This window comes from Coregonus clupeaformis, chromosome 4 (assembly GCF_020615455.1).
Source record: "Coregonus clupeaformis isolate EN_2021a chromosome 4, ASM2061545v1, whole genome shotgun sequence".
In the NCBI taxonomy this organism is placed as follows: Eukaryota; Metazoa; Chordata; class Actinopteri; order Salmoniformes; family Salmonidae; genus Coregonus; species Coregonus clupeaformis.
The window spans coordinates 17478410-17502065 of NC_059195.1; the positions used below are offsets into that span (position 1 = coordinate 17478410).

Sequence of the window (23656 nt, forward strand, 5' to 3'; positions counted from 1 at the left end):
AATATTATATTGTGGCCTTTCTCTTGCATTTCAAAGATAATGAAAAAAATGGAACAAAGAAAATGCATGTTTTTTGGTTTGTATTATCTTTTACCAGATCTAATGTGTTATATTCTTCTACATTAATTTCAAATTTCTACAAACTTCAAAGTGTTTCCTTTCAAATGGTATCAATAATATGCATATCCTTGCTTCAGGTCCTGAGCTACAGGCAGTTAGATTTGGGTACAGTTGAAGTCGGAGGTTTACATACACCTTAGCCAAATACATTTAAACTCAGTTTTTCACAATTCCTGACATTTAATCCTAGTAAAAATTCCCTGTCTTAGGTCAGTTAGGATCACCACTTTATTTTAAGAATGTGAAATGTCAGAATAATAGTAGAGAGAATTATTTATTTCAGCTTTTATTTATTTCATCACATTCCCTGTGGGTCAGAAGTTTACATACACTCAATTAGTATTTGGTAGCATTGCCTTTAAATTGTTTAACTTGGGTCAAACGTTTCGGGTAGCCTTCCACAAGCTTCCCACAATAAGTCGGGTGAATTTTAGCCCATTCCTCCTGACAGAGCTGGTGTAACTGAGTCAGGTTTGTAGGCCTCCTTGCTCGCACACGCTTTTTCAGTTCTGCCCACAAATGTTCTATAGGATTGAGGTCAGGGCTTTGTGATGGCCACTCCAATACCTTGACTTTGTTGTTCTTAAGCCATTTTGCCACAACTTTGGAAGTATGCTTGGGGTCATTGTCCATTTGGAAGACCCATTTGCGACCAAGCTTTAACTTCCTGACTGATGTCTTGAGATGTTGCTTCAATATATCCACATAATTTTCCTTCCTCATGATGCCATCTATTTTGTGAAGTGCACCAGTCCCTCCTGCAGCAAAGCACCCCCACAGCATGATGCTGCCACCCCCGTTCTTCACGGTTGGGATGGTGTTCTTCGGCTTGCAAGCAACCCCCTTTTTCCTCCAAACCTAACGATGGTCATTATGGCCAAACAGTTATATTTTTGTTTCATCAGACCAGAGGACATTTCTCCAAAAAGTACGATCTTTGTCCCCATGTGCAGTTGTAAACCGTAGTCTGTCTTTTTTATGGCGGTTTTGGAGCAGTGGCTTCTTCCTTGCTGAGCGGCCTTCCAGGTTATGTCGATATAGGACTTGTTTTACTGTGGATATAGATACTTTTGTACCTGTTTCCTCCAGCATCTTCACAAGGTCCTTTGCTGTTGTTCTGGGATTGATTTGCACTTTTCGCACCAAAGTACGTTCATCTGTAGGAGACAGAACGCGTCTCCTTCCTGAGCGGTATGACGGCTGCGTGGTCCCATGATGTTTATACTTGCATACTATTGTTTGCACAGATGAACGTGGTACCTTCAGGCATTTGGAAATTGCTCCCAAGGAGGAACCAGACTTGTGGAGGTCTACAATTATTTTTCTGAGGTCTTGGCTGATCTCTTTTGATTTTCCCATAATGTCAAGCAAAGAGGCACTGAGTTTGAAGGTAGGCCTCGAAATACATCCACAGGTACATCTCCAATTGACTCAAATGATGTCAATTAGCCTATCAGAAGCTTCTAAAGCCATGACATCATTTTCTGGAATTTTCCAAGCTGTTTAAAGGCACAGTCAATTTAGTGTATGTTAATTTCTGACCCACTGGAATTGTGATACAGTGAATTATAAGTGAAATAATCTGTCTGTTAACAATTGTTGGAAAAATTACTTGTGTCATGCACATAGTAGATGTCCTAACCAACTTGCCGAAACTATAGTTTGTTAACAATAAATTTGTGGAGTGGTTGAAAAACAAGTTTTAATGACTCTAACCTAAGTGTATGTAAACTTCCGACTTCAACTGTATGTCATTTTAGGCGAAAATTTAAAAAAATGGTCAGATCCTTAAGAGGTTCATTGGCTGAGCATGCCCAGAAACACACCTATCAGAAGGTCTGTTCTTTAGAAGCACCTTGCATAAGGCAGATCTTCAAAGGAAAACAAGAGTGAAACATAAAAACACGTCTGAACAGTTTGGGGGTCAGGTACCATCTGACTGCAGTGCACAAAAGATAAGTCTACAGTATTGGACATACCTATTCATACTTGCCGTATTTATTCACGTATTCCAAAATACACACAGAGCAGGGGCATGGCTTGGCTTAAATCAAAGTCTGTCAGTTAGTCATTCGACGCCACATTGTGAATAAATCGTAATCCTCTTAAATAAGCTTCTACACACAACTACAAAGGACCCACAGATACAATCCTCTTTAAGTGGAATGAGTGGGGCTATTAAATTCCCTCCCCAGCAGCATCACTTATTCAGCTCCGATGCTAGGCAGAACATGCAGCTTTCTAGGAGATCCTATCAAGACCCACTTTGTGGGAAAGCTGTTGTTGCTAATTTTAAGCATGGCACAGCAGAGGCTGTAAATAAATCATTAGGCACGCCTGAAACGATAAGGCTCATCTCTCAGGCTGCACAGTGAGACAGGTGGTGGTGTGGAGCTGTGTGCTGGGGGAGTAATGATGAGGACAGGTGGGATAGAGACTGCTCTGTCTGTCTGGAGAGATGAGTCAAAGATCCTAACTCCCAGGCCTGCAGGGAACCTATCAACCCCATATCAACCCCCCTAACCCTCTGGTATCAGATGCCTGTGACATACTGTATCTCCTGTTCTCCTTCCACCAGGGTTGAGCTGCTCTGTGAAGACCTGCTTCCAAACACAGAGCTGGATCCCTGCTGGGATGAGGCCAACAGCCAAACTCTGCACAGGTGCTGCTGCCCACTGATCTTTGTTCTCCTCCCCCAGGGCCTACTGTGTCCAAAAATGCACTCAGCCAAAAGAGGAGGTGTCATGGACATCCTATTTAGTAATAGTAGAGCACACCTTGACAGTAGACCTCTCCATCTCACTCTTCTGTGGTCCTCTGTAGCTCAATTGGTAGAGCATGGCGCTTGTAATGCCAGGGTAGTGGGTTCGATCCCCGGGGCCACCCATATGTAAAAATGTATGCACACATGACTGTAAGTTGCTTTGGATAAAAGCATCTGCTAAATGGCATATTATTATTATTCTGTCTGCCCTGAATGGCTTTACAACAAGGGAACATTTATGTGGCACAAATCAAACTTTCTTTTGATCTTACTTTGTAATAACTGGGCTCCAGTGAAGGCTGTTTGTAGCAGTGTAGGCCTATATACAGTATTGTCTCAGTGTAATGCACCGCTGGCCTGACAAGAGGGAGCCCAGACCACTGCAGGGAACTGTGGCACATTACTGCAGGGGAAAACAACAGCATGCTAGAGAAATTAACAGCTAACTTTTTCATCATTACTAGTGCCCTGTGCAATTACCCACCATGCACTGCTCAACTTAATGAAGAGACAAGCACTGGATGCCATAATAACTACATTTCTATAATTACAACAGGATGATGACAGATGGTTATATGTGAAGACATTACTCAGCTAACACATAACCTTCTGAGAACCATATGTTTCTTAGGTGGGAATTTCAGTACTTCAGCATAACGTTTCCTACAGGTTTCTTCATGGTTCTATTTAAAGTCATGTTCTTAAATTGTTCAGAAAACGTTAAACAACGTTCTTCTGTGGGAATTTCCATACTTCAACATACATTTTCTGCAGGTTCTATTTAAATCATGTTCTCAGAACATTAAGATAACTTTCCATAGATACCACAAGAAAACATTCTAAGAATGTTATTTAGATCATTTAGCAGACGCTCTTATCCAGAGCAATTAGGGTTAGGTGCCTTGCTCAAGGGCACCAACAGATTTTGTACTTAGTCGGTTCGGGGATTAGAACCAGCGACCTTTCGGTTACTGGCACGACACTCTTAACCACTAAGCTACCTGCCGCCCCAGTTTTCAGCATCAACAAAACTCTCTCTATCCTCTATCTTGTTAAGCGTGTTCAAGTGTGTTGGCCGTGCCCACTAATTGGCCACACCTGATCTTAATGAGTGCTTCCTTTGAAATGGGGTCTGTTTGAATAGACTAAAATGAACAGCTTCGTATGAGTTAAAAAAAACATGGCATGCTATCTCCATCCTGGTGGCGTAGTGGACTCATTTCATGGATAAGGAACAGAAGATTCTAGGTTCTAATATCACTGATGCCTTGCCACAATAAAAACAAAATGTGTTTGCATGATTAATGCCTGAAGCAAATTAATTTCCATGTGTCCTATATATGGTTGGAGTTCAAAACACTTAACCTAAGCTAGCAGTGCTATTAAAAGTCTTATCAAAACATGTTCTCAGAACGTTATTACCTTCAAATAACCTATAATTTCCATTCTTAGAACGTTAATAAGACCTTCCAGGAAAACTCAGGGAACCATAGTAAAACGTACTCAGAACCTCCCTGCAACCTAAAAATGTAAATTCCCAGAACAGGCATAGTTTTCACTTCCATTCTCAGAATGTTAAAAAATATATATGTTTTACCGGTCAGGAAACGTATGGCTTTGTTCCCATAACCAATGGGAAACCAAAAACGTACGTTCCCACAACTTCCAAGGAACCAAATGTGCTAGCTGGGTATGCTATTTACAGCACTTTCTTGAATATATTTATATAAATCATAAAGCTCACCACTAAATATACTGAACAAAAATATGAACGCAACATGTAAAGTGTTGGTCCCATGTTTCATGAGCTTAAATAAAAGATCCCAGAAATGTTCCATATGCACAAAAAGCTTATTTCTCTCCCATTTTGAATAATCCATCCACCTGACAGGTGTGCCATATCAAGAAGCTGATTAAACAGCATGATCATTATACAGGTGCACCTTGTGCTGGGGAAAATGAAAGGCCACTCTAAAATGTGCAGTTTTGTCACACAACACAATGTCACAGACTTCTCAAGTTTTGAGGGAGTGTGCAATTGGCATGCTGACTGCAGTAATGTCCACCAGAGCTGTTGCCAGAGAATTGAATGTTCATAGTTTTAGAGAATATGGCAGTACGTCCAACCAGCCTCACAACCACAGACCAGCCCAGGACCCCCCAGCCAAGGACCCCCCACATTCTGAAATTGCATTTCTGTCCCCCACAGTTTTATCATTGGAATGTGATACAAAACGAGCAGGTGTGCTTTAGGACCATGCGGACGCCTCCGAGGGGTCGGGTAGGCTGTTTGGAGTGTTTATATGACTGAATAAAAAAATATAAATAATAGGGGTGTAACGATTCGTTTTAACAACGATTCGATTTGTATCACGATTCGTGGTTGTCGATACGATTCAAGGACGATATTGGTTCATTTAGAACGATACGATCCGAAACGATTCAGTGACTTGAAATCGATTCAGTAACCTTTTAGCCAAAAATTCAACCAGTGTGACTGAAATAAATACCTGGATACTGGACAGTGCAGGTGAAGTTTCCTAGATTCCTGTTTCTTGTAATGGAATCAGGTATCAATTAATTATGAATATAAATAAACAAGTAAACAACAATGAATGGCAAATGCATTCACATTTTATTTGAATAAAGTGCAAACAACACTTTAGGTTGAATTAACAGGAAGTTAAAATTGTCTGATCTCATTTTCAATATTCAATACATTTTCAATAAAAGTACAGTAAGTGCAACCAACATTTCAACAGTAGGTTTACCTGCTACTTCTGCTTTTGTTTTTCAACATAAAAAATATTACAATATTAATATCAAAAATAAAGTGCAACCAACATCTCTTCAGGTTGAATAAAGAGTAGGTTTACCTGCTACTTCTGCTTTTGTTTTTCAACATGAAAATATTCAATATTAATATCAAAAATAAAGTGCAACCAACATCTCTTCAGGTTGAATTAACAGTAGGTTTACCTGCTACTTCTGCTTTTGTTTTTCAACATGAAAATATTCAATATTAATATCAAAAATAAAGTGCAACCAACATCTCTTCAGGTTGAATTAACAGTAGGTTTACCTGCTACTTCTGCTTTTGTTTTTCAACATAAAAATATTACAATATTAATATCAAAAATAAAGTGCAACCAACATCTCTTCAGGTTGAATTAACAGTAGGTTTACCTGCTACTTCTGCTTTTGTTTTTCAACATGAAAATATTCAATATTAATATCAAAAATAAAGTGCAACCAACATCTCTTCAGGTTGAATTAACAGTAGGTTTACCTGCTACTTCTGCTTTTGTTTTTCAACATAAAAATATTACAATATTAATATCAAAAATAAAGTGCAACCAACATCTCTTCAGGTTGAATAGAGAGTAGGTTTACCTGCTACTTCTGCTTTTGTTTTTCAACATGAAAATATTCAATATTAATATCAAAAATAAAGTGCAACCAACATCTCTTCAGGTTGAATTAACAGTAGGTTTACCTTCTGCTTTTGTTTTTCAACATTACAATACAAATACAGTATTAATATCAAAAATAAAGTGCAACCAACATTTCTTCAGGTTGAATGAGCAGTGGATGAACCTGCTACTACTCTCATTTTAATAAACAAACAATATTCAACAAAAGATCAAGTGTAACCTACTAGGCTACTCTTCAATGACTACAGATTTTTTTTCAAAAATATCAACTGATCAACATGATCTGGCCGCAGAACACTTCTCTGTGCGTTCACTATGTCGCCAGCAGTACTAAAAACTCGTTCTGCTGGCACACTGGTGCCTGGAATGCACAGGTACCGTTTAGCAAGGGTGGAAAGTACAGGTAGCTCTTTCTCCTGAGATCTCCACCACTTCATGGCATTTTCAGTCAAAGGCAACGCATATTTTGCTCGGTACCTTAACACCTCTGCTCTGGCTGTCTCGCTTGTGGATTTTTTTTCTCTTTGGGTGAAGGAATCGCCAAACAGCGCATCTAAGGCTTTCTTCTTACAAGGAGGTGACTCATTTGGAGCTACAATATAAGAAATATATTTAAAAATATAGTCATGTTTCTCATTAATACAAAACAACAACAATCTTTTATTGGTATCACATGAAACACACCTGTGGTCTCTTCATTGAATCCTGACAGCTTTGTGCTTGAGCTTCCCTCGTCTTCCTCCTGATTTCCCATTGCTTGCATCTATTGATGTAAGAATGTGTGAACTGTTCAAATTTCTGCTCTGTAATACTGCACACATAAATTTAGAGGAAGATAAAGAACAGATGATATTTGAGAGAGGACAAATGAAAGGGGAGAAGAGAAAAGAGCAGAGGAAAGAGGAGAGAAGAGTTACCTGGTGGGACACTTCTGCCTCAAAAACCAGTTTTGTGTAGACCTGTTCTCTGTCCTCTTTTTCCAGGTAGGGCAGTTCTTTAAATCGCGGGTCCAACGCTGATGCTGTTTAAAGAACAAGAATATTGCATTCATTGCATTATTAAATTAAGTTGACCTGAAATTGCAAGTGATGACCACCTCCTCATACACAAAATAATCAGAAGATTAAACTTTAGTATGTTTAAAAGAAATGTGGCACAGTGATGATGTAAAGCCACCATGAACTAAGAATTGTATTGCAGATATCTTGTTTACTTTTCCATATGAAAAAACAACTCAAATTCAAACTTGAAAACGCAAAGGTGTAGCATTTTACAAATTAATACAGTCTAATAACCTAAAATATTAACCAAGTTGATTTTAATTAAGACTCCAAATTAATTACCTATGTTGAGAGCATCTTGGGTGCCTCTGTAGCGTGTGGAGAGGTCACTGGCCATCACCCTCTTAATCTCTGCAACCAGGGTTGAGTCGTCTTCGCATGGCTGTAGGTGTTTCAGCAGTTTTGCTTGAAGAGGAGCAATTACAGAGAGAGTTGGCTGGTCTTCTTCACACATCACAGTGGTTGCCATTTTGACAGGACCCATCAACTGAACAATGTCATCCATGTTGGCAATATCACTCTCACTCAGCGTGCCTACATCTGTGACCCCCCTTTCGTAGATCCTTGGACATCAGAGTTGCCATTATAGCTGGCTGTTGTTCGAAAAAACGTTCAAGCATTTCGAATGAACTGTTCCATCTGGTGATTATGTCTTGGATCAGTTTATGTTTTGGTAAATCCATCAGAGTTTGTTTTTCCTGTAGGGCGTGACATGCAATCGGGCTGCGGTGAAAATATCCAACAATTTTTCGCACTTTCCCCAACAACCTGGAAGCACGGTCCACCCCCAAACCCTTCTGCGAGGCAAGGTTGAGTGTATGTGCGAAGCAGGTAATGTGTGGACTGAACTGGGCTTCTGCACCGGCCACAATCATATTCCTGGCGTTATCTGTGACGATGGCAGGATTCTTGTCGTAGATTTTCCACTCCATGCAGGCTTCACGCAGTAACGCGCCAATATTTTTACCAGTATGGGCTTCATTTAAAACTCTGGTTAGCAGAACAAAGGTCTTCATTTTCCACTCCGGATCAATGTGATGAGAGGTAATTGTCACATACCCTTGATTTGAGCATGACGTCCAGCCATCTGTCGTTATCGCTACTCGTTCAGCTTGAGAAAGCGACAGCTTCACATCATTCTTAGTACTTTCGTACAATGCAGGAATAACCTTTTCTGAGAAGTGTGGTCGGCTTGGTATTGTGTACCTTGGCTCCAATGTTTGAATCATTTCACGGAATCCCGGATTTTCAACCACACTGTAGAGTCGCATGTCTTTGCAGATAAACTTGGCAATTGTTGCCGTGATGTTTTTCGCCCGAGCTGAGTTTTGGCCTAGTCTCTGACTAAACATGCAGGCGAGACCTGAGGCTTCTGCAGAGTTGACTTTACCTTTCGCTGCTGTAGCAGCGGGAACGCTGCAAGAGGTGCCTGGACGGTCGGTGTTGTGTGAAATCCCATGGCGCCTTAGTAGGTGGTTGGAGAGATTTGTCGTGTTTCCGTTGTACTTTACTTGACCTTTACATATCCTACAAACAGCAAGCGACTTATTTAGAACATCTCCGTCTTTGCAAAAGCCAAAGTGTTTCCACACACTGGACCGCAATGGTGGCTTGATAATTTCTCGCTCGTCGGCTTCTCCTCTGTCGTCCGCCATGCTATGTTTTGTTGTCTCTGCGCCTTTGCGCTGCTGCTGGCGCGGGGCGATGACGTCACGGATAGGCAGACTGAATCGAGTAATGTTTAAAGCCTTTATCATTAAAAGTGCTAAGAAAAAACATCCATATAAAGTCTGACGTGCTTAAATCCAATGGGTTATTTCCTAGTATCGATACAATCGATTTATTACATTTTAAAACGATGTTAGATTGATATATGTTGTCCAAAAGGCCAACTCGCCGAGCACAGATCGATGTAGTTGGATCATAGGAATATAAATCGATACATCGATGTAGTAGATGGATCGTTACACCCCTAATAAATAATGTCCCCTCCAAAGTTGCACCCCTGGTGAAATCCATAGACTAGGGCTTAATGAATTTATTTCAATTGACTGATTGCCTTATATGAACTGTAACTCAGTAAAATCTTTGAAATTGTTGCATTTATATTTTTTGTTCAATAAGATGGCTGAGATAATAAGTAACTGCTCATTTCAAATTAAAAACCATGCTAAAATCACATCAACATGAATGAATTGATCTGACTTCTAAAGAGCAATCTTTTCCAAGCCATGCACCTACTAGGGTTAATACCGTTGTACTTTTAACAGAAACTCAACTTACCATTTCACTTTATGGAACAAGTGTGACCCGTTTCAGGAAACTAGGCGTATGTCGCGGGTCACTACTTCACAGGAGAGCCGTTTGAATGTAAACTAACTTTAGCTGGCTGACTGGCTCGCTAGCTAACGTTACATGTATGACCTTATTATTCGTATCTCATTTGCTTAGCTAGTTATAGCCTAATGTCAGCTAGCTAACATTGAACCTGGTTGGTTAGCTACCTGCAGATTCATGCAGGGTAGTAACGTCATTAATTTTGATTATGGTTAATTGTTTACCTAGTTAGCTAACATTAGCTGGCTGGCTCGCTAATATTACGTGTATGACCTTATTATTATTTCGGGTGCGTTTGTAAATTCAGTCTGGCCATCTAACGTTACTCCCATTTCAGAGCTCTCTCGTCTGAGTTTGCCAGAGCGCAGAATAACTGATTAATTTACGAACACTCAACACCAGTTGAATATGGCTGGTGTCAGTAAACGTCGGCAAAAAAAGCGTCATTAAATTGTTGCCAGCAGAACAGTTAAAAGTCACCAACGCTCTAGATAACATGAAAACAGCCTAACCAGCTCTGCCAAGGCGAGTAAATTGGTCAGAGTGGGGTGTTCTCTCATTATGTGTCTGGAAGTAGCTAGCCAGTTCGCTTGGGTGCTTGACTGCCGTTATGAGGTCAAAACGTTCGGATCAACCCTTCTCATCGGCCAGAGCGTCCGGCGGTGTGCGCGCTGAACGCTCCGGCAGGGACAACTTCTGAATTTTTATGAAAGGACAATCTGACAGCACAGTTGCAGTCACCAACGCTCTGGATAACATAACAGCCTAACCAGCTCTGCTAGGGCGAGTAATGTTCAGTGAGCTGTTCTGCCATTTGTGTCTGGAAGTAGCTAGCAAGTTAGCTTGGGTGCTTGACTTATGTTGTTATTATTACAGAATGCTCAGATCAACCCTTAAAGAGATGGGTGGGGCTAAAGCTTAAGAGGGTGTGAATGATGCTGAATGGGTGTAGACAAATAAGGGCTCTAGTACTAGTACCAAAAGATTCAAAGGCCATTTTATCAAAAGTGATTTCACTCAGATTTCTTACCAGCCAAAATATTTTACCAGCCATAATTACATAAAAAACCTAAAAATAACAGATGACCATGCAAAAGTGATCAACTTTCAAAGCAAAATTACTTTCCCATTGTTCCTCAACTATAGTGTATGATATACCATTTTGTAGCTCTGAGTCTCTACTTTAATCCAATGAAAAAACACAATTTCAAAAATTTCTACATAAAATGGATTTGAGCTGGTGGGTCACAATTTACTTTATAATCCTTTGACACCCTGCCTCTAGCCTCATGGTGAAACCAATACCTCCATAGCGCCTCACAGTGGAGGTGTCATAATACCCATAAAACCTAGCGGTCAAACAGGGAAATGGTTCCAATCGTTTTTCCACCATTATTTTTTCCCATAGGGGATTTTAGAAACACTTAAAATAAGGGCTGTGTTTTGTGTAGGCTTAACATGGCGTGACGTTTTGATAACCATGTAAATCTCTCTCCGACAAGGTGACTTTTATCAATATATTTGGCTCTATTTACTCTCATATTCAAAAATGCTAATTAGCATAAAAGTAGACATCCTGCAAAACTACAAATCCCTGCAAGCTCCTGCACGTCATCTCTAGCTGACACCTTTGCTAGCAGGTTGTATGTCAATTTAAAACTTGCACAAGACAATTCACAGAATTGTCAATTTAAAGACATTTTGTTCATTACTACATTTAACTAACATAAAACAGTTAATCCAGAGATTCTTACCTTTGCCTCGATTCGACATTCTCGTCCAGATCATGGCATTTGTAATTCTTTATGATAGCCAAATTATCAGCTAATTAGCATTAAAAAAAAAAGCTAATTAGGGGGGGGGGGGAGCAAATACAGGCAAATATATTTATAAAAATCCCCTTGTCCATGAGCGATTTACACAGTTAGCAAAATGTCACGCCAGAGTAAGTCTACCCCCCAAAAAATCAAAAAATTAAATTAAAAAATAAAACAAAGCCCTTATTTTAAGTGTTTCAAAAAAAAAAAGAATGGAGGAAAAACAATTGGAACCATTTCCCTGTTTGACCGCTATGTTTTATGGGTATTATGACTCATACTGTGGTACTCTATAGAAAAAGTATCAAATTTGGGCAATGGGAGGTACAGGTAACTGCCAAAATAATGGAAACACTTGAGTAAATAAGCGATACAAAGTATATTGAAGCAATGCCATGGCCGTCGCAGTGACCAGATCTCAACCCAATCAAACAGTTATGGGAGATTCTTGAACGGCGCCTGAGACAGCCTTTTCCACCACCATCAACAAAACACCAAATGATGGATTTTTTTGTGGAATATAAATAATTGGTCATTTAGCAGACGCTCTTATCCAGAGCGACTTACAGGAGCAATTAGGGTTAAGTGCCTTGCTCAAGGGCACATCGACAGATTTAGTCAGCTCGGGGATTAGAACCAGCGACCTTTCAGTTACTGGTACAACGCTCTTAACCACTAAGCTACCTGCCGCCCTGAAGAATGGTGTCTCATCACTCCAATAGAGGTCCAGACACTTGTAGAATCTATGCCAAGTTGCATTGACGCTGTTCTGGCTCATGGTGGCCCAACACCCTATTAAGACACTTTATGTTGGCGTTTCCTTTATTTTGGCAGTTACCTGTATATCCAGGTCCTAAAATCAACTGTTTGGTCCACCAGCCGCTGTGGAAGGTAGATGAAAATATACAGTGCATTCGGAAAGTATTCAGACCCCTTCACTTTTTGCACATTTTGTTACGTTACAGCCTTATTCTATAATGGATGAAATAAAAACATTTCCTCATCAATCTACACACAATACCCCATAATGACAAAGCAAAAACAGGTTCTTAGAAATTTTAGCAAATGTATAAAAAAAATAATAATAAAATACCTTATTTACATAAGTATTCAGACCCTTCGCTATGAGACTCGAAATTGAGCTCAGGTGCATCCTGTTTCCATTGATCATCCTTGAGATGTTTCTACAACTTGATTGGAGTCCACCTGTGGTAAATTCAATTGATTGGACATGATTTGGAAAGGCACACACCTGTCTATATAAGGTCCCACAGTTGACAGTGCATGTCAGAGCAAAAACCTAGCCATGAGGTCAAAGGAATTGTCCATAGAGCTCCGAGACAGGATTGTGTCGAGGCACAGATTTGGGGAAGGGTACCAAAAAATGTCTGCATCATTGAAGGTCCCCATGAACACAGTGGCCTCCATCATTCTTAAATGGAAGAAGTTTGGAACCACCAAGACTCTTCCTAGAGCTGACCGCCCGGCCAAACTGAGCAATCGTGGGAGAAGGGCCTTGGTCAGGGAGGTGACCAAGAACCCGATGGTCACTCTGACAGAGCTCCAGAGTTCCTCTGTTGAGATGGGAGAACCTTCCAGAAGGACAACCATCTCTGCAGCACTCCACCAATCAGGCCTTTATTGTAGAGTGGCCAGACGGAAGCCACTCCTCAGGAAAAGGCACATAACAGCCCACTTGGAGTTTGCCAAAATGCACCTAAAGGACTCAGACCATGAGAAACAAGATTTTCTGTTCTGATGACACAAGATTGAACTCTTTGGCCTGAATGCCAAGCGTCACGTCTGGAGGAAACCAGGCACCGCTCATCACCTGGCCAATACCATCCCTACGCTGAATCATGGTGGTGGCAGCATCATGCGGTGGGGATGTTTTTCAGCGGCAGGGACTGGGAGACTAGTCAGGATCGAGTGAAAGAGGAACTGAGCAAAGTACAGCGAGATCCTTGATGAAAACCTGCTCCAGAGCGCTCAAGACCTCAGACTGGGACGAAGGTTTACCTTCCAACAGGACAGCAACCCTAAGCACATAGCCAAGACAACGCAGGAGTGACTTCGGTACAAGTCTCTGAATATACTTGAGTGGCCCAGCCAGAGCCTGGACTGTATTTGGGGGGTTTCTCTCCATCCAACCTGACAGAGCTTGAAAGGATCTGCAGAGAAGAATGGGAGATACTCCCCAAATACATTTACATTTACATTTTAGTCATTTAGTAGACGCTCTTATCCAGAGCGACTTACAGTTAGTGAGTGCATACATTATTTTATTTTTTTCATTATTTTTTTTCATACAGGTGTGCCAAGCTTGTAGCGTCATACCCAAGAAGACTCGAGGCTGTAACCATTGCCAAAGGTGCTTCAACAAAATACTGAGTAAAGGTTCTGAAAACGTATGTAAATGTGATATTTCAGTTTTTATTTCTAATACATTTGCAAACATTTCTAAAAACATGTTATTGCTTTGTCATTATGGGATATTGTGTGTAGATTGCTGATGAAAACCCCCCAATTTAATCCATCTTAGAATAAGGCTGTAACGTAATATAATGTGGAAAAAGTGAAGGGGTCTGAATACTTTCCGAATGCATTGTATACCAATCACTCAGATTTCTTACCAGCCAAAATATTTTACCAGCCATAATTACATAAAAAACCAAAAAATAACAGATGACCATGCTTTTTAATGTTTCTAAAACCAGAAATGTAGTAGAAGTAATGTGGTATATTTTCATTTCATTTTGTGTGACCTGAGTCTTTAAACCAAAATATTAGAGACAAAATGTTCTGTCGCTGAACTGAATTCTGTCGCTGTACATTTCAAAAGTGCTGAACAAATAGTTATATTTACGTCCGTCCTAGCTCGCTCATTAATGTCTTAATCGAAATTACGGATTGCCTCTTATCCGCTCGTCGTCCTCTTATGCCATAGTTTGTACATCTCAATTGTCAGTAGAAACCACATTTGTTTAAGGAAGTCATCCATATCAGCTATGGTTTTTTTAAAGGCAGTAAATGAGGCTGAATGAACTGTTTCGCTGCCAGACAAGGCTCTGATGATAGCCAGGTGGTAAGGATTCACTCCATGGTGCTGAAAAGAAAGCTCTGCTGTTGGGACAGCTTTATGTAGGCCATAACAGTTTGTGGGCAACGTTTGTCACCGTTATAGTGCAATTAATGTATTGTTTCGTGTTGTGTAGTGGCTTTGCTGGCAAGCATCCCCCACATTTTCTTTGAGTTTGCCCCACCAAGATTTACATGCTAAAATCGCCACTGTGAACCTCCAACAACAACACATAAAACCTCACATACAGTAGGGAAAAAAAGTATTTAGTCAGCCACCAATTGTGCAAGTTCTCCCACTTAAAAAGATGAGAGAGGCCTGTAATTTTCATCATAGGTACACGTCAACTATGACAGACAATATGAGGAAAAAAAATCCAGAAAATCACATTGTAGGATTTTCAATGAATTTATTTGCAAATTATGGTGGAAAATAAGTATTTGGTCAATAACAAAAGTTTCTCAATACTTTGTTATATACCATTTGTTGGCAATGACACAGGTCAAACATTTTCTGTAAATCTTCACAAGGTTTTCACACACTGTTGCTGGTATTTTGGCCCATTCCTCCATGCAGATCTCCTCTAGAGCAGTGATGTTTTGGGGCTGTCACTGGGCAACACGGACTTTCAACTCCCTCCAAAGATTTTCTATGGGGTTGAGATCTGGAGACTGGCTAGGCCACTCCAGGACCTTGAAATGCTTCTTACGAAGCCACTCCTTCGTTGCCCGGGCGGTGTGTTTGGGATCATTGTCATGCTGAAAGACCCAGCCACGTTTCATCTTCAATGCCCTTGCTGATGGAAGGAGGTTTTCACTCAAAATCTCACGATACATGGCCCCATTCATTCTTTCCTTTACATGGATCAGTCGTCCTGGTCCCTTTGCAGAAAAACAGCCCCAAAGCATGATGTTTCCACCCCCATGCTTCACAGTAGGTATGGTGCCATAGAGAACATCATAGTGAAGAATGAGCCAGAGGCTGAGCAGGCTGCCATAGAGTTGGTGGTTGAGCAGTCAGAGGAGGCAGAGGCAGGGGTGGCGCTGCCTGTAGCAGAGGTTGCGTCCAACGGAGATCTCACCCTTGAGATGATCCTCAGCATGATGGACCGGTGATCTAGCCCACGCAGACAGCTCAAGGACTTCCCCCTTCTCTCAACCTTTCCCTTCAAGTCCACCCTCTTCATATGATCTGCCATATTACAAACCACTCCGCTTTACTCTTTATTTTCATAATTTGTTTTTAACAAATCTGTGTTTCTTTTCACTCTCAAACCCACATCCTCCCATGCATTCACTGTAACAGTTTAAGTTCCAATTGCTTTGGTCTGGGGCGGCAGGTAGCTTAGTGGGTAAGAGCGTTGTGCCAGTAACCGAAAGGTCGCTGGTTCTAATCCCTGAGCCGACTAGGTGAAAAATCTGTCGATGTGCCCTTAAGCAAGGCACTTAACCCTAATTGCTCCTGTAAGTCGCTCTGGATAAATGATAAATGACTAAAATGTAAATGTGTTCTTTGGATGCAACTCAGCATTCTTTGTCCTCCAAACACGACGAGTTGAGTTTTTACCAAAAAGTTATATTTTGGTTTCATCTGACCATATGACATTCTCCCAATCCTCTTCTGGATCATCCAAATGCACTCTAGCAAACTTCAGACGGGCCTGGACATGTACTGGCTTAAGCAGGGGGACACGTCTGGCACTGCAGGATTTGAGTCCCTGGCGGCGTAATGTGTTACTGATGGTAGGCTTTGTTACTTTGGTCCCAGCTCTCTGCAGGTCATTCACTAGGTCCCCCCGTGTGGTTCTGGGATTTTTGCTCACCGTTCTTGTGATCATTTTGACCCCACGGGGTGAGATCTTGCGTGGAGCTCCAGATCGAGGGAGATTATCAGTGGTCTTGTATGGCTTCCATTTCCTAATAATTGCTCCCACAGTTGATTTCTTCAAACCAAGCTGCTTACCTATTGCAGATTCAGTCTTCCCAGCCTGGTGCAGGTCTACAATTTTGTTTCTGGTGTCCTTTGACAGCTCTTTGGTCTTGGCCATAGTGGAGTTTGGAGTGTGACTGTTTGAGGTTGTGGACAGGTGTCTTTTATACTGATAACAAGTTCAAACAGGTGCCATTAATACAGGTAACGAGTGGAGGACAGAGGAGCCTCTTAAAGAAGAAGTTACAGGTCTGTGAGAGCCAGAAATCTTGCTTGTTTGTAGGTGACCAAATACTTATTTTCCACCATAATTTGCAAATAAATTCATTAAAAATCCTACAATGTGATTTTCTGGATTTTTTTTTCTCTCAATTTGTCTGTCATAGTTGACGTGTACCTATGATGAAAATTACAGGCCTCTCTCATCTTTTTAAGTGGGAGAACTTGCACAATTGGTGGCTGACTAAATACTTTTTTTCCCCACTGTAATTCTGCCCAAAAACAATGACAATTTCTCTCAACCAGTGGCATATGGGCTTTTTAGGTGAGCTCTGATGCCACCCTGTGATAAGCAGTGCCCACTTTGTCAAAGGCAGGGGAGCAAAATATTTTGCTTGTCCATTCCCAGCGTGCCTCTCCAGGGTGCTGTTGGAGAGACGCATCGCTGCGGCACTCCACCAACGTTCCGTCAAAAAAATATTCTAACATAAATCATGTAGCAGATATATGATATGGTAGAAAGAGCATGTGGCCTTTTCTGTAGCCTACAGGCTGGAGATAAAATGTATGACAACGTAATGAGATGGACACTTTTTACATGCAGGTTTCTCCAATCAAATAGCCTAACCTAAATGGTGCTCAATCAAATATAAAATGCTCTGTCATGTTAACAAACAACACAACCTAAAAACAGGACAGGTCAAAGTAAAATGGACAATATGGAATGGACAATCATAACTGTTGTGCAGGAGTCTCACCCCACTGTCATGATCAGTGGTTTCAAGTTTGTATCTGTCAATTTTTGACAAGCTGATCATAGCGAAAAATAAAATATTTTAGCATTTCCCGCGCGCTGTGTAAACACATTGCAAACAGGCTAACGATAACTCCTGATAAAGTTGGGTAGCTGATATGCAGAGCTTAAATATCCAAATTGATTAGTCACAAGAATCAGGAATAATAAAGCCACAACAAGCTGTTTTACAAATGGTGGGCCTACCACATGGATGGGCATTCATAGGAATTGATTGACCCTGGTGTCTGGGAGACAGCAGCTGCTGTGGTAAATGCCCATGAACCACGTCTGAGAATGGTGATGGTTCCCCTATTCTGAGGAGGGGAAAAACATCCCACCGTACACAAACAACTACAGATGCCGTTGCAAATTAGCGCAATAAATTCTCTTTTGAAATGTAATTGGCGTAAACGACATCTGTCAGAAGCTGACAGCTTTAGGATGAGGAGAGAACGGAATCCCTGGTTCTCTCTCTTCCTGCACATTAATTGCTATGTTATCTTCAGGGACAGTACTGCCAAAGTGAAACTAAACCCATTATTGGTATTCTATTACAGATGGCTGGCTCACTAGGGGTGAAGATGAGTGTTGGACATGAGTAAGAGCAGGGACAAAGCATCATAAAAGGCATTGGAGACAACATGCTTCTAGTGTCTGAATTCAGGGAAGTGAACATAATCTAGACACATCATACAGAATGCGTTCACAGATGGCACATAGAAATACTGTTGTTTCTTATATATTCTCCAGGTTTATGGTGTGACATTGGTGTTCATGAATGGCTATTTATAAAGCCCTTTATTTATTGTTTTTCAAGCTCAATTTCACTAATATGCATTAGTCTACCCACAGACCCAAGTCAAAATATCATGAGCTGAATGTTTGTCTAAATGAGCATGGCTCAAATGTGAGTGGGGAAATGTACATTATGGCCAAATGATTTCCTGTGCAATAACACATCACAGCTAGAAGGTTGTTGACAAATGTACACTATCAAGATACTATGCAAATATTAATCTTCCTGGAAATGTCAACTTTATGACAATCACTCCTGAAATGCCAAGCAAACACAGTTTCTGCTCTGAGCGACGTGACCACTTAATCTGCAGAATATTGCTTTTGTGCAAAGGAAATCATGCAAAAATCACTATTTGCCAAACTTCCAGATGTTAATATGCCAGCCTTGACTTTAGGTTCTCACTAGTAGTTAGAGTAATGGCCCCTAAAAACCAACTTCTCATTTCGATATTGACTACAAAGTGTAAATAAGATAATCTTGATCATAAAGTCAGTCTCGTCCAAAACAAAGTTTTGTGAGACTTGTGGTCGTGACTGCATCACAACGTAAATGAAGGTTGGGTTTGTTTCAATCCTGCCCACATGCCCACAGCTAGCAGCACACAAGTAATCATCAATTCGGAGTGCAGCTGCACGTGACCCAATCGTAATGCCCATGGTAAATTTGGGTTGACTTTGGATATCCCTATGGTGCTAGGTAGGGACCATCGGTACACAATGTACAGTACATGCAACAATATGTTAAAATTCCAATAGCTTATAACTGCAATGCTTCAAAAACTAAAACTAACTTTAAATTGTAGAAATTAATATACATATATTGAAAGCATTTAATAAGAAAACTAAAAGGTGTGCAACATGAAAATATTGTCTAATTTACATTGTGTAAATTATTGAAGGTCCCTAACTAGCCCCGGAGATAGGCTATCCAAAGTCAAACCAATTTTGCCACAGTTGCACACAGGGTTGGGAGTACATGTAACTGATTACAAGAAAACTAACTGTAATCCGTTACATTAGCAGCAAAAATTGTCACGCCCTGATCTGTTTAACCTGTCTTGTGCTTGTCTCCACCCCCCACCAGGTGTCTCCCATTTATCCCCATTATCCCCTGTGTATTTATACCAGTGTTTTCTGTTTGTCTGTTGCCAGTTCGTCTTGTCTCGTCAAGCGTACCAGTGTCTTTTCCATGCGCCTGTTTTTCCAGTGCCTGTTTTCTAGTCCTCCCGGTTCCAACCATTTCTGCCTGACCCTGAGCCCACCTGCCATACCATTCTGCCTGCCCTGACCTCGAGCCTGCCTGCCGTCCTGTACCTATCTGACTCTGACCTGGTTTACGAACTTCTGCCTGTCCTCGACCTGCCTCTTGCCTGCCCCTTGTCTATTCATAAATATCAGAGACTCGAACCATCTGCCTCCTGTGTCTGCATCTGGGTCTCATCCTCATCCATAATGTAATCAGATTGCAGATACTTTTGAAAAACTAGATGATTACTTCTAGGATTACTTTTAAGTTCAGAAAGGATGTTTGCGATTTTGTTGTTGTTGACACCTTTCTGTTTTCTCAATGACATTCAAATGCATTGAAAAAAGGCACAAGTTTAAGTTTGTTCTGCCTGAGCAAGTCTGACCACAAGTCAGAGACCACTATGATGACACACCAAATGCGTTTGATGGATCCTGGGAAAAAAACACGAATAGGATTTTGTAGGCTACAGTCCAAGCTATGTCTTCCAATGGTGCAACTGCTGTCGGCATCCAAAGATTATACATCCAATTTGAATAAACGCTTGGAGGTAAGGACGTCAGCAGTGGTGTAGCCTACGGGCGATATGGATATTAGGGTTGAATATTTTCCCAATATTTTACAAATGTTCCATCCCGAGAATAAATCACTTTTCTCCCGGCTAACCCGGTATTTTTAGCCCAAATCAGAATACTCAATCAAACGCATTATAAAGCATATACTATAAATAGGCCTATGTCTGGATTTGATTAGAGCTTTGCTCAAAAATTCAAGCCTGATGCTACCTGAGCATGATGAGCCATATATTAAATACATTTTATGAGCCCTACATGAAAGACATTTAATGAACCCAAGCCCAAAAAAGCCAAACTGATTGTGCCTTTATCCAATAGCCTACATATATGATATACAGTGAGGGAAAAAAGTATTTGATCCCCTGCTGATTTTGTACGTTTGCCCACTGACAAAGAAATGATCAGCCTATAATTTTAATGGTAGGTTTATTTGAACAGTGAGAGACAGAAAAACGCACGTCAAAAATGTTATAAATTGATTTGCATTTTAATGTGGGAAATAAGTATTTGACCCCCTCTCAATCAGAAAGATATCTGGCTCCCAGGTGTCTTTTAAACAGGTAACGAGCTGAGATTAGGAGCACACTCTTAAAGGGAGTGCTCCTAATCTCAGCTTGTTACCTGTATAAAAGACACCTGTCCACAGAAGCAATCAATCAATCAGATTCCAAACTCTCCACCATGGCCAAGATCAAAGAGCTCTCCAAGGATGTCAGGGACAAGATTGTAGACCTACACAAGAATGGAATGGGCTACAAAACCATCGGCAAGCAGCTTGGTGAGAAGGTGACAACAGTTGGTGCGATTATTCGCAAATGGAAGAAACACAAAAGAACTGTCAATCTCCCTCGGCCTGGGGCTCCATGCAAGATCTCACCTCGTGGAGTTGCAATGATCATGAGAACGGTGAGGAATCAGCCCAGAACTACACGGGAGGATCTTGTCAATGATCTCAAGGCAGCTGGGACCATAGTCACCAAGAAAACAATTGGTAACACACTACGCCGTGAAGGACTGAAATCCTGCAGCGCCCGCAAGGTCCCCCTGCTCAAGAAAGCACATATACAGGCCCGTCTGAAGTTTGCCAATGAACATCTGAATGATTCAGAGGAGAACTGGGTGAAAGTGTTGTGGTCAGATGAGACCAAAATCAAGCTCTTTGGCATCAACTCAACTCGCCGTGTTTGGAGGAGGAGGAATGCTGCCTATGACCCCAAGAACACCATTCCCACCGTCAAACATGGAGGTGGAAACATTATGCTTTGGGGATGTTTTTCTGCTAAGGGGACAGGACAACTTCACCGCATCAAAGGGACGATGGACGGGGCCATGTACCATAAAATCTTGGGTGAGAACCTCCTTCCCTCAGCCAGGGCATTGAAAATGGGTCGTGGATGGGTATTCCAGCATGACAATGACCCAAAACACACGGCCAAGGCAACAAAGGCGTGGCTCAAGAAGAAACACATTAAGGGCCTGGAATGGCCTAGCCAGTCTCCAGACCTTAATCCCATAGAAAATCTGTGGAGGGAGCTGAAGGTTCGAGTTGCCAAACGTCAGGCTCGAAACCTTAATGACTTGGAGAAGATCTGCAAAGAGGAGTGGGACAAAATCCCTCCTGAGATGTGTGCAAACCTGGTGGCCAACTACAAGAAACGTCTGACCTCTGTGATTGCCAACAAGGTTTTGCCACCAAGTACTAAGTCATGTTTTGCAGAGGGGTCAAATACTTATTTCCCTCATTAAAATGCAAATCAATTTATAACATTTTTGACATGCGTTTTTCTGGATTTTGTTGTTGTTATTCTATCTCTCACTGTTCAAATAAACCTACCATTAAAATTATAGACTGATCATGTCTTTGTCAGTGGGCAAACGTACAGAATCAGCAGGGGATCAAATTCTTTTTTCCCTCACTGTAGGCTACTGCAAATTACGCATGACAGAAAAACATAAAAGCCCATAGATGTAGCTAGCTATATGCTCTCTTGGGTAAATAAATTAAACTATCTCCAGTAGGCTAATCTTTTTTAATTTTAACTGTATTACTATGCTGTATTGTATTATACTGCACTATACGGACTGGAATAGTCGCATATCGTTCAAACCATGATAAAGCAGGGAGAGAACATGCGATTCTGGTGCAGCACATGGGGCCTACAAAGTTACAAGTATAGGCTAGCAAATTGTATTGACATTTTTGTATAATTAGTAGACTGACGCATATATACCTTTCATCAAATTTCCCATAATGTTATTAGCCTACCACCTCTCTCTCTCTATTGTTGCTTCATTCCTTCCTCGCTTTCAACAGTTAGGCTAAATGAAATAAGTTTTGTTGTCCTTATCTTCATCATTCTAATGACATCCTTGAATAATATAGGACTAGAATTAGATGCAGAAGGCTTTCACTTCTCATCACGAAGATTGAATGGTTATTGGTCTGAATAAATAACTGCTATAGCCTACCACCATCTTCTTCTTTCAAACTACCTGTGAGTTCTATTGGCTGCTGTATTTAACATTCAACAAACAAAAGTTGAATAGTCTATTGGTATAAGAAATGCACAAAAAAAATGTCCAGCAAGCTATTCTAGTCTAGCTTTTCTTGCATGGGACTCCAAGAGCTAAAGGAGCATTGTTTAAGGAGAGAGGCCAGTGGAGCACAGGTGTGTGCATATTGCGCAAGAGACAGAGGCTATAAGTTAGAAGCTTATTATGCATAACCCATCATTAATTAGCTATTCCCTGAGGGGGAATAGGCTTTGTCGTGCCCTCTTCATGACTGTCTTGGTGTGTTTGGACCATGATAGTTTGTTGGTGATATGGACACCAAGGAACTTGAAGCTCTCAACCTGCTCCACCACAGCCCCGTTGATGAGAATGTGGGCATGTTCTGTCCTCTTTTTCCTGTAGTCCACAATCATCTCCCTTGTCTTGATCACGTTGAGGGAGAGGTTGTTATCCTGGCACCACACGGCCAGGTCTCTGACCTCCTCCCTATAGGCTATCTCATCGTTGTCGGTGATCAGGCCTACCACTGTTGTGTCGTCAGCAAACTTAATGAGGTTGTTGGAGTCGTCCCTGGCCATGCAGTCATGGGTTAACAGGGAGTACAAGAGGGGACTGAGCACGCACCCCTGAGGGGCCCCCGTGTTGAGGATCTGCATGGCAGATGTGTTGTTACATACCCTTACCACCTGGGGGAGGCCCGTCAGGAAGTCCAGGATCCAGTTGCAGAGGGAGGTGACGGGGACTATGGTGGTCTGCTTGAAACATGTTGGTATTACAGACTCAGTCAGGGACAGGTTGAAAATGTCAGTGAAGACACTTGCCAGTTGGTCAGCGCATGCTCGGAGTACACGTCCTGGTAATCCGTCTGACCTGTTTAAAGGTCTTACTCACATCGGCTATGGAGAGCGTGATCACACAGTCGTCCGGAACAGCTGCTGCTCTCACGCATGTTTCAGTGTTGCTTGCC

The 23656-nt window shown here is 41.3% G+C and overlaps 2 protein-coding genes across 3 annotated transcripts in view; both read right to left on the minus strand.

Annotated features, from left to right (window-relative positions):
- The window catches only part of b3galt1b (UDP-Gal:betaGlcNAc beta 1,3-galactosyltransferase, polypeptide 1b), a 162302-nt gene that overhangs the window by 23110 nt on the left and 115536 nt on the right, over nt 1-23656 (minus strand). The window lies entirely within an intron of this gene.
- On the minus strand, nt 6463-7923 carry LOC121552221 (E3 SUMO-protein ligase ZBED1-like). Of its 2 annotated transcripts, XM_041864972.2 has the most exons (4): nt 7662-7923; nt 7236-7339; nt 7003-7081; nt 6463-6910 (listed from the first exon to the last, which is right to left on the minus strand). In XM_041864972.2, the coding sequence occupies exons 1-4, from the start codon at nt 7882-7884 to the stop codon at nt 6561-6563; spliced, it is 756 nt and encodes a 251-aa protein (XP_041720906.2). In that variant the 5' UTR covers nt 7885-7923; the 3' UTR covers nt 6463-6560. The 2 variants fall into 2 exon arrangements, with proteins under 2 accessions (XP_041720906.2, XP_045067201.1); XM_045211266.1 differs by lacking the exon at nt 7003-7081 and having other exon boundaries at nt 6838-6910.